This window comes from Aythya marila, assembly GCF_965140915.1.
Source record: "Aythya marila genome assembly, chromosome: 21".
Taxonomy (NCBI): Eukaryota; Metazoa; Chordata; class Aves; order Anseriformes; family Anatidae; genus Aythya; species Aythya marila.
In genome coordinates, this window is record NC_139062.1 from 3,847,393 (window position 1) to 3,858,777 (window position 11,385).

Genomic DNA, 11,385 nt, shown 5'->3' on the forward strand with positions numbered 1-11,385 from the left:
TTTTATAATGTAAGGCCTTGAGGACTTTTTTCACTCTGTGTTTGTAATGCAATGCTTTAATTGCATCTCTGCAAAAAGCTGTTTCATAAATACCAAATATTTTTTTCCTGGCAGCCTTTGCATCTTTTTTTCCCAAATGTGTCCTATTCCCAGATTTCACACACATATAAGTTCCTTTTGCCTGGCAATGTAAGCCACATACTCCATTATTCAGAACGTGACTCAAGTGACCCAAGCAATCACTTTTTCCCTGAAAAGCAGAGAATTTGGGCTTGTTTTCTTTCTCAGCACTAGGTGGCAGCCAAATGTTGCAGTGGCTCCACTGAGCTGGGCCATGGAGGAAAGCTCCCAAGATGGGTTTGGATGGAGAGGTGAATCACCCCTAACAAGAAGTAAATGGGTTTGACCCCCTGGATCAATCCCAAACACTGTGCACTTTGCACAAAAGCCTTTTCCCCCTTTTCTCTGTGGAAATGGGAGCTTTCTCTTGGAAAGCAGGAGCTACACACAAGCTTTTGTCTTCCCTCTGCTTAACACTGGAGACACCTCAGGGTATGTTACTCAGTACACCTCAATCCTTTAAACTCACGTAAAGACAGTGTCCTGGGCTGTTTCTCCTGCTGAAGGAAATCACATTTTCTTGGTTTGCAGAAGGCACCTGGAGGGTGATTTTGGCAACTCCATTACTCCAGTGGGGTAGAATTCACCAGAAAGAGCAAAGGATAAGGAAGGACCAGATCAATTCTGGCATGAGAGAGACGAGCAGCCTCAACCAGATAGTTGAGAGCAATACCAATAATAGAAGAGAGTCAACACAAGCACTTTGAGAGGGCAGGTTTGTGTGAAGACTCCAGCCTTGTGTATTGCTTGACGTGCAGAAATTTGTGGAAGTTAAACCAGGCTGTGTTATTTTCTACATCCTTCCCTCAATGCTCAGAACACCTTACCTCTTTGCATGACCCTCAGATACTGCTGAAAGCAACACCAGACAGGGTGTATTTGCTCTGGCTAAGGCTGCAAGAAAACCCATCCAAGCATCGCTGCTATAATTACTCAGCCTTTAACAGGAATGTGACACGGTTAACTGTTATCTGTCACTTCTCCTTTCAGCCCACTCTTCCTAGCCTTTCTTTTGGATCATGCTGGTGAAATAGAGCAGCAGTCTCGAAGACTTCAACTCCAGGTCTCCATGGAAGCAAAGTACCAGCTTTAACTTGCACCTCCAAAGCCGAGCAGCCCTTCCTTTTATGTACCACAGAAAGTACCCTAATGGAATTAGAAGAGAGATTCTTTGCCTAAGGCTCAGACTGCTTCCTCCAGAAGATTCAAAGCAGGGGTCAGGCTGAGCTTGAGCTGCTTCCATCTAAGCTGTTGTTTTCCTCACATTTAACACAGGACAAGAGAGAGAAAACAAAACAAAACAAAACAAAAACACACAAGCCTGTTAACAAGCATATCATCCTCCACTTTAACTCTCGCGGAAATGGACCTGGCCTGATATTTGTACTGGAAATTACCAGATAAATGCAAGACTATATACCACCTAAGAGTGCACCCTACGGATTTTTAACACCCAGGTACTTGTATAGAAATAGGGAGACTGTGCAGTTGCCTTAGAAGCGATCTCCACTGTTTCCTAAAGCATTAGGTACATAATGGCCAGTTTCTTGGCAGTTATAAATCAGCATACTGCCACTTTACTGCTGCCTGGACAGGCTAGGATTGATTATATCTCTGCAAGGCACTCTGCATGCTTTGGGAATTGCTGCAAATACTGGATAAAGCTTACTTTAACTTGCAGTTGCACACAAAGGCTTGTTGGAGTCAAATGAATATTGAGTCTGTTGACATGGATTTTTTCCCACTATTACAAATAAGGAATTTCTATACTCATGACAGAGTGGAAAAAAAAAAATCAACAAAACTACCAGTTATCAATTCTTTGAAAGATGTTCTGCTTAATGTCACACACACGAAAAGGGAACACTCTTTTCTTTTCCAGACACCAAGCTGTGTCCAATTAAAACTTAACCCACTGAAAACGAATGAGATGCTATGAGATGTTTTTTCCCACATCCCATCTATAATGCATGGAGAGCAAAACACTGATAAAAATAATCCTTTAGAGAGTTACAGAATTTCCTCCAGCAGGATTTATGTTCTTGTTCTACATCTTTTGCTCTTGCTTGTCTCTCCTCTGCCCAGCATGCAGTTGTAAGGCAATCCACAGAGGCAGATGCATCAAGATGTGAGATGACTACAAATAACTTCTGTAGTAGATACAAAAGGTGCTGTTTTAGCAGACAGCCATATCCTATCACTAAGTGCAGAGGTGTCTTAGTGAAAATAGTCACATAAAAATCCATGAATTAAATTTGATGTGGTGCTCAGTTTCCTGACATCAGCATTACTGCAATGAATAGTGCTGGCTGCACAAGAAATGAAGTAGCTTGAATTGGCAAAGGAAGAAGTATTTGGGAACTAAGGCAAAGCTCCTGCAGAGGTCAAACAGGGATCATTTATACTCAAATCCAGACACCTGGCTACCATAATTAATGGGCTTGGCTCAGTGAGTTTGCATACATGGCTTTGAATAGGAGGCTGAACTTGGTGGCCTTCAAAAGTCCCTTCTAACCTAATTATCCTGTGATCTAAACCTCTCATAAACAAAAATCAAGTATTCAGAGAATACCTGTTTTCATATTTCTGATAATGTTATCATAATTTTACATTAGGCAATACAATATCATTATGACCATATTCGTTCACTTCGTGAGTCAAACAAATCTTGAACCATTCAATATTTGTGATTTTCTTCATTTCTTTTCATTATTTTCTTAATTTATTAAGGTCAATGCCAAAGTGGTACAAGACTCATCAGTAACACGTTTAATTTTCACATCTGGCAGTCCACAACAAATGAGGAACAAAACAGTAACACTGGTTGACAGAGGCTGACAGAGATATACAAAATCAGTGGCACTCCAGCAGTCCCGTACAGAACTGGCTACAGGAAAGACTGACTTGAAACCGTTGAAAGACCTTTGGTCCAAATTCACTCGGTGTTTAAATTCACTGAACTAAACCACTAGATACAATAAAACATGATTGCCTTTTCCTTGAGCAGCCAATCTCCTTAGCGATAAAAAAAATATGACATTGTCCTTCAGTGACAATGAACGACACTGTCCTTCCATTACTGCGATTCTAGATATTGTCAGGCTGCTTATATCAAGCACACAGGCAAATAAATAAAAAGAGAATGCTGTTAAATTTAGAGTCAGCTGCATGTGAGAAAGCAAACAAAGCAAGAATAACAAACAGGTATTTCTGCCTGGTGAAATAGAGTCCTTCAGCTCCTTAACCGCTTATTGAAGTTATTGAAGGGATTATGATTAGTACAAATACTGCATTTTTTTTAAGGATTGCATATACTTTCTGTATTTACCCTCTAATAGCAAGTTTATACTTCACAAACTATTTCACAAAAGAAAAGCACATGGGTTATTCACCAGTGATAAACACTTACACAGATCACATAGGAAACTGAAGTATTTTAATAGCAATACCCCATTACAGAAGAGCCCTTCCCCTACTTTTGCTTTAGGTACGTTTAAGTGATACAAAGTCATTGTCTGTTACAGCAGTCACCTATATACAAACAGCACTAAATAAAAACTAAACACACCAGCTCTCAGATGGTAACTGACTCTAGTTTATGGATATATTGAAGTTCAAGTACTGACCAGCCTAAGTTTGTTTTCAAAAACAAAAGAACACACCAGTTTCAGAGACAAAAACACGAGGGGAGATACAGTTGTCTATGAAGACTACAGGAACAGATATACCAAGAGAAATGGGACAAACTCTCAACACTAAGGCACAAGAGAATTAATACTCGAATATGGCTAAAACCTTATTGACTACAGCATTGAGTGAGCAGTTAACGATGAGTGTTCCTATGCTCAAAACACTCGGCTACAACATTAGTGGGTTTTGTGTTCCAGATGATTTTACCTCAGTGCGGCTGCACGTGGCATTCCTAAAAAAAAAAAAAAAAAAAAAAAAAAAAAAAAAAAAAAAAAGGGGGATTTAAGAGGGCAGTGATGGGTGTTCGCTTACATTGCACTTATTTTATACCTAAGCATCAGTTCATAATTCCGCAATGAAATGGAGCTCCATCCGCTACTAATTTCATCTGTTTTTGTGGGGACCACCATTCTGGTCACTCAAAGGGCTCCCACCCCGTCACGCAACCCTGCCAGCCCCCAGCACCTGGGAGCAGCATAAGGCACGATACAAAGCCCACGTAAATCAGAGGGGGATTTAGGTGGGCTTTGGATCAAACACACAGCTAGCTGTAGGGCTGTGGGGTTGCACGGGGCTTGCTCTCTCTTGTGGATTTAAATGATGCTCCCCCTTGGGAAAATAAATAAATTAATTGAAAGTGCATGTCTGGAGCGAGGAGATTTAAGCGCAGGCTTAAAACGAGCATGTTCTTGAGAGTCTTCTCGGACGGGCCCTCTGTGGGATCTGTCGCTTGCTCCTAGCAGCAGAACTTTTTCTGGCACTTGTGGATGTTTGCCACCATTCACTTTTAATCCACTGCGATCCTACAGGTTGAGCCCCTGAGCACAGCTCAGGCTGCAAACCCCCCATTACGCAAATGACGATCTCCAAAACACACGAGAAAACCCCAAATCCCAGGAGCCCGGCAAAGCCAAACCCAAATCCAACCAAAGCTTCCAACGACGCCGTGAGCAGAACCGGCAGGAGCAGAGCTCAGAGACCCAAATCTCTCTCTCTGTCAGAGAAGAAGAACCAAGAAAAGCTCAGCAGCAGCCCGGGGCCATGGTGGGGTTGTGGAGCCACGCTTCACGCACGACGCGAGGCGGCAGAGGAGGCGGCACCACCGCCGGCTGGGCTCATGAGGTTCTCGGTGATGTAGGCCACCAGCAGGCAGATGAAGACGAGCATGACGCAGATGGAGCCGCCGACAGCCGTCATGGCCACGACGATGTCCCTCATGGCGGCGGGCTCCACGCGGAACTCCACGCACTGTGCGGGCGGCGCGGGCCTCGGCGGGGCATAGCGGGGCTGCAGGCACAGGCGATAGCGGACCCCGCCGTGCGCCTCGGGGAGCAGATAGTCGCGACAGGAGGCCCCCAGCTCCACGCTATCGCAGGGGAAGCGCGTGTAGGTGCCGTCCCACGAGCAGTTGAGGGCGAAGCCGCGGAGGCCGGCGGCGGGCCGTGGCGGGGCCCATTGCAGCAGGACGCTGCCGTTGCGCAGCGCGTTGGCCACCAAGGCTCCGCTGGGCGAGCGGTGAGCCAAGCAAGCTCGGGCCGAGCACTGGAAGCCACGGGCAGGGGGTCTGAAGCACAGCCGGCCGGCTGCTGCTGCCCCTTCGGCCCGCACCTTGTAGGGGCACCAGGGCTGCTGCTGCTGCTGCTGCTCCTGGTGATGCTGCTGCTGCTGCTCATCCGGAGGGGCGGCGGCGGGGGGCGGCCCGCAGAGGCAGAGCAGGGCGAGCAGGGCCGGCAGCGGGCTGGGCATGCCGGCCGCCTCGGCATGGAGCCGGGGCTCGGCAAAGCTCCGCCGGCTCCGGGGCCCCCCTTTTATAAGCCCCCGGGCTCCGCAGCCGCCGCGCCGGCCGCCAATGGAGAGGCGGCTCCGCCATTAACTCTCGCCGGGCTGCGGGGCTGCGGCTGGCCCCGGCTGCCCGGCTCCGGAGAAGGGTCCCGGGGGAGCCGGGGGTGGGAGAGAAATGGGGGTTGGGGGGGGTTCTGCCTCTTGTTTTTGTTGGTTGCTGAGCGATTTGAGGCCTGGGGAGGGGAGATTCTGAGGGAAATTTCAGGGAGAAAGACCCCCTGTAGCACCTCAGCAGCATCACCACCAGCGTCTCCCACAGCCCGGCTGCTAGCAGGGGTAAAACTGGGGGGTCTCGGCACCCCCCAGGACAAGGAGAAAGAGGTTCAGAGTAAGGGGTGGCCAAAGGCAGCTCCTGGCCGCAGCCAGACCACCCCACGCAGCCCCCCATGGATCTCCACACGTGGAAGCAGCAGAGCCCCTGCTACTGAAAGAAGCAGAAATAGGGACATCACCCAAACAGCCCCTAACAATTCTCAGTTAAATTGGTAAAAGTTGCACCCAGTCCTGTCTTTTCCAGTTTGCAGATTTCATTCTGCACGCCCATAACTGCGAGGATATGTGTGTTCATGTTTTTGATGAGGTTTCACATTGTGCCCTGAAAGCTTTTAATTCCTGGCTTCTGAGCTGCTTACTTTCCATCCACGCAAAAAAGCTGTGGATGACCATAAATCCTGCTGGAAGCTGGGATGCTTCTCTCCCTTTGCTCTAAATACAGAATGGCATTTAACTAAGCTTTAGTGCTCACAAAATGACCGACTTTAAGGATCTAAAACTCTCTGCAATTAACAGAATCGACAACATTCTCTAATAAAAATTACTTTAATTAAAAAAGGAAACAGGTGACAGCTAATTTAACCCCTCCTCCCTTTTGTTCTCCCCAAATTGCCAGTTTCTAGGAGCATGTAGTTTTAGGAGCATGTAGTCACGCAGGCAGCCACCTTTCAACATTCTTGCAGAACCCTTTGGAAGGGAAAGGACCATGTCTTGCCATCCCAAAACGACCTCTGCAAATTTCTGTGAAAAATCTGTGAAGGTTTCCCCAGACCGCAGCAGAGAACCACCCATCTGAAGACTTGAAGCATCTCTTGGGTCTTAGTGTACAAGACACGCAGTGCAAGAAGAGTGCACAGGATCTCCACCGCCGTCTCCTGGCCACCTTCCTTCCCCACAGTTTTAGTGGAGTGGACACACAGGTACATATTACAGTTTTAACTACTGCTTGCAGAACAAAGAGCAAGTTCAACCGCATGTTTTTAGTATCGTGGCCAAGCGAAAGCAATGTCTCTGCAGCCCCGGCCCAGATCTTTAAGGTGGTGTTGATTTCTGATCCAATTAAAGAGACTAGGAGAGAAACTGGTGTTTGTTAAATGCAGAGCAGGAACGTTGACAGATTAGTAAAAACAAAAATGCAAGCAATAAATTAATAAAAAGAAGGGTCAAAAGTAAATATTATAAACAGGCATCTACACACAAAGGAAAGGAAAAGCCATTAGGGCAGTAAGACCAGATGGAACATTCCTCCTTATAGCAGAACATACACATTTGTCTACATTTAACCTTGGGAAGTAGAAAGATTATCACATTATATTGTTAAAAACCCCAACAATATACCTAAAAGCATTGGTGTATTTTTTCTTCTATGGGGTTAGCTACTTGGAGATGCACAGCAACCCAGAAACTGTGGAAGTTTTAATGAAAAATGTTTATTGTCTGATATAAACTTAAAATAAAAAAGTAAGATTCTGAAGCCTATTTCTATTTCACAGCCACGCCCCCCCCCCCCTCCAAAAAAAAAAAAAATACATTTTGGACTTCAATGAAGCTGTTATTTAGGACATTCAGTGTAACTTGGAGCAATGTGGAACTTGTTAAAATAGTTTTGGTTTTAGATGCATGGAGCATCAACATGACCAAATGGCCTCATACTGAGACTCCTTTTCCTGGCCGAAAGACTTTTCAAAGTGTCTAATTTCTTAAAAATATTTACTTAAAAAATATTTAGTATTGTGAAATAGTTTAAATTTGGTTTAAAATACATATGCAGAGATTTTTCTTTTATTTCTGGCACCCTACAGGAAGTTGTTAGAAATCTCTTGATACTGAGCAGCACCTACTGATATTATGGAAAATGAGATCAGCACAGAAAAGGATGCTAACAGCATAGTACCAGGTGCTCTCCTCCGAAAACACTTGGTGATCACAGAACATGAGGAGGTGCTGTGCTGCTGAAGGCACTTCGTGGTGGCTGAGGCCAACTTACCTGGGGAAGTTCCAGCAAGGATGCAGGAATGACAATCTGTCGGCCCTTTCTGAGCAGTGCAGGGTGTTCAGGAGATGCAGGGACCCAAACCAGGCCAGTTTTGCCTCCTTAAGCCCTGTGCAGCTCTCCCAGCTGCTGTTCCTAGCAGACGGCATTCCAGAGCTACCATCATTTCAGTGGTCAAAGAGATCTGGCACCAGGTGTTAAAGTCATCCTTGGGCCATCACGGTCATCCTGGGACCTTTTGGCTCAAGGGGTGTGCAGTGCAAGGGTACACCTGTATTCTCATTCTTTATTAACAAGACATCTGTGTTGAATAAAAAGGGATCTAGACAAATATTCCTTCCATCTCCACATTGTCTTCATTCACATGAACTCCAGGTTACAGACCAGCCCAGTCACTGCCAGGGATCTAACGCCTGCCTCACCCTTTTCATGTATATTGACTTCCACTAACACTAAAGCAACACCAAGGTCAGCAGAAGCGGCAGGCCTCGCTCCAGAGGTGATCAAACACAAAACAGCTCGAAGATGGTGGCTGAGTTGGAGCTGTGTGCTGCTGCAAGGTATGAAGAAGGAATGAGAACAGCAGGCCTAAGCTCCACCAGTCCATGTTAGACTTGTATTTAATCGCGAAATTTTCCAACAGCCACACTCAAAATATATAGGATATGATCACCAGTCATGGGGAGAAACAAGTGGTAATCTCTTACGTCATTTTTTATATATATATACACATATATATATAAATGAGAGGACATTCTTGGTTTGTGGAGGTGCAGACGGTTCCTCCTACAACATGCAAGCATTTGGGGCATTTTCTCCTCCAACTATTTCAGATGCCTTCAAGAAAACATCTCATTCCTGTCACATTCTAAGCCCTATAAAATGCCATGTAAATGAGTAACGAGCCTAACAATTTAACTAATTGATAGGCATATTTTCCTCATCTCTGCCTTCATTTATAAAGGCACAGAATGTACTGTTAATTCCCATCATCTGACTAGAGATGTGGCCAAACCACTGCCACCACGTGAACCCTGGAAATGCATTTGTTTACAGAAATCTCCTCTGCATCAAGTTGTGGGAGCCCAAAGGAAAGGAAAGAGCAACCCATCAGAAAGTTGTAACAGCCTTCCAGGTTAGCCACACCTTAAACCCTGCACTGCATCCTTTGGCTTTGCACTGTGTCTCTAGGCAAAAGATAATTATTTATGTAAGAAAGGCAAAAAAAACAAAACCAAAAACACACGTTTTGGCTTGGTTAGTCTGCCAGCACTGGCTCCATGTGAACACTTTTTCTGCTTTCCTGCTTCCCTCCCACTGGTTTATTGTCTCCCGTTAGGGGAAGCACTGAACTTGTACCAAAATGGGGGCAACTTGCTGGAGGCCAGGCAAGGAAGCACCCACCACCCACAGCTAAGGGGTTATGCAGCACTGCACCAATTTTCGTCTTGCACACAGCCACAGCAGACAAGCCCCGAAGCCGGGATGCTCAGCACTCTGCTAAGGGCAGCATGCAACATACGGTTGCTAAAGCATTCCCCCAGCAGGGAGCTTTACATTTAGGGCTGAGTTGCTACAGTCCCCTCCGAGTCAGCTCCGAGGATTACTCATCCCAGACACGCAAAAGCACCAAATTTGCCTCCTTCTGTAGCTAGCTCCTGCAGTCTGACTCAGCACGTGGTCTCACCCTCCCGGGCTTCTATTTCCAGCTCTTGATTCACTCGCTGTCCAAAAGACTGCACTCTGACAGCCACAGGCTAGGAGCATGGAAGAGCAGGAGTGAATGAAGCTCAGCAGACAGCAGCACTGCGTTTCCCACTGGGGCAGCTCGGGCACGTAGACTTGAAATTCGTGCCACAGACGGTGTTGTCATTGATCCTCCGCTGAAACAATAACACCGCAGCTACCTACCTGAGCACTGGGGGCATTTTTGATGCGGATGCATCTGAACAGAGAGCAGCAGCTCCAGCTAATGCATCCTGACGGAGCTATTTATAGCTGACAGTGGTGGCTGAGCAGCACTGCATCATGCAGCAAGGTTGGCAATGCAAAGAGCTAACGTGGCGTTAATCATTTCAGGTCCCTTGGGCAATCTCACAGTGAGCTCAGTGGGTTGTGAGTGCTCCCAAAAAGCCAGAACAAATGTCCTCCCAGGAGGAGGTCAGTGCTCTCACGGGGTTTGGAACACTGCTCCAAGCTGTCACAGCGAGGTTCTCCTGGTCTCAGTGCACGTCTATATCCTCCAAGTTCCAGCCAGCAGCAGGTCAGGTCTGTGAGGTCCTAATGAGATGATTCCCTGGCCTCTGTAACAGCCAGCAGCACCACCCAGCTGCCCTGACAATGCAGCTCTAGAAAGGGAACCAGCTGGAAAAAACTGTTCTTGTTGCTTTCACACATTGCAAGCAGAGCCGACCACATTAACTACTCCAGGCAACCCCAGAGTTTGACTTAGACTGATGATTGTCCTGGTAAGAAACAGAGGCAGAATAAAAACAGAACAACCAGAAACCCCTGACATGTTAATTTCAAGCTCCATTAGAAGCACTGGAAGAAAAATCAATATTGCCTGAAATGAAAAAGGCCAAACTTATTGGGAGATAAATGTTGTTTTTCCAAGTGTCTAGAAGTGCCACAAAATACTCCCCAAAACAAGGCATTAAAAAGTCAAATGCAAACAGGGAGCAGAGATCTCTCCCACAATCTTTATCAGGACCTTCACCAACAAGCTGTTGGATGAGTGAGCCCCCAGAGCACAGGGTGGTGAGGGATTAGGGATGGTGTGGGGATGTGACAGCTCTGCCCTGCTCACATGAAGCCATGTCCCAGGCCTGGAGATGGCATGACGAAGCCCAGTCTTTCAGCTGCCACCATTTTAAGTTCCAGGGACTCCAGCTGACTCATCCCTTCTGTCTGGCTGAGGCAGCCAGACATGTTTTGGAGGCTGAGTAAAGCAGAGCACCACAGACTTTATCTACTGAATCAACAAAGCACTAGGGGTACCCAACTTGATTAAAAACCGGACCTGTCCTGAAGCAGCATCATTTATCCTAGCTCTGTGAAATCCACGTGGACATTGGGGGAATCAAAAGAAGCTGGACAGGATGGGAGGGAGATGGATGCTGTGGGTCCAAGAGGCAGATAGAAGCTGGGATGTGGCCCGATAACTTCTGCTGAGGGCCTGAGGATGGGCAGTGCTGCTGGGGTGCTGCAGCTGGGTCCTGCCAGCAAGGTTTGACCGACCATCCATTGGCAAGGAGAATGCTGCAGAGCTGGGTCACAGGGAAGGGACTCTGCACCAGGAAGAGAATCTGGTCATTCATGAACACAAACACACACACACGTGCTGGCTCGTGGTCATTTCTGCTGGTACTCACTGTTAGCAATGCAAGGGTGATGGCTCCAAACAACAAGCAGGCTACCTCCCTCACCACCCTGCTCTGACAGGGAGCAAAAGACATTTTAAAGAA

General features: G+C 46.6%; 1 protein-coding gene across 1 annotated transcript; it reads right to left on the minus strand.

The window, feature by feature from the left end:
- Positions 1-4,875: 4,875 nt before the first annotated feature.
- On the minus strand, positions 4,876-5,556 carry FNDC10 (fibronectin type III domain containing 10; the record flags this gene model as incomplete). Its single annotated transcript, XM_082776827.1, has 1 exon — positions 4,876-5,556. The coding sequence occupies one exon, from the start codon at positions 5,554-5,556 to the stop codon at positions 4,876-4,878; it is 681 nt and encodes a 226-aa protein (XP_082632953.1).
- Between the last annotated feature and the right edge of the window lie 5,829 nt (positions 5,557-11,385).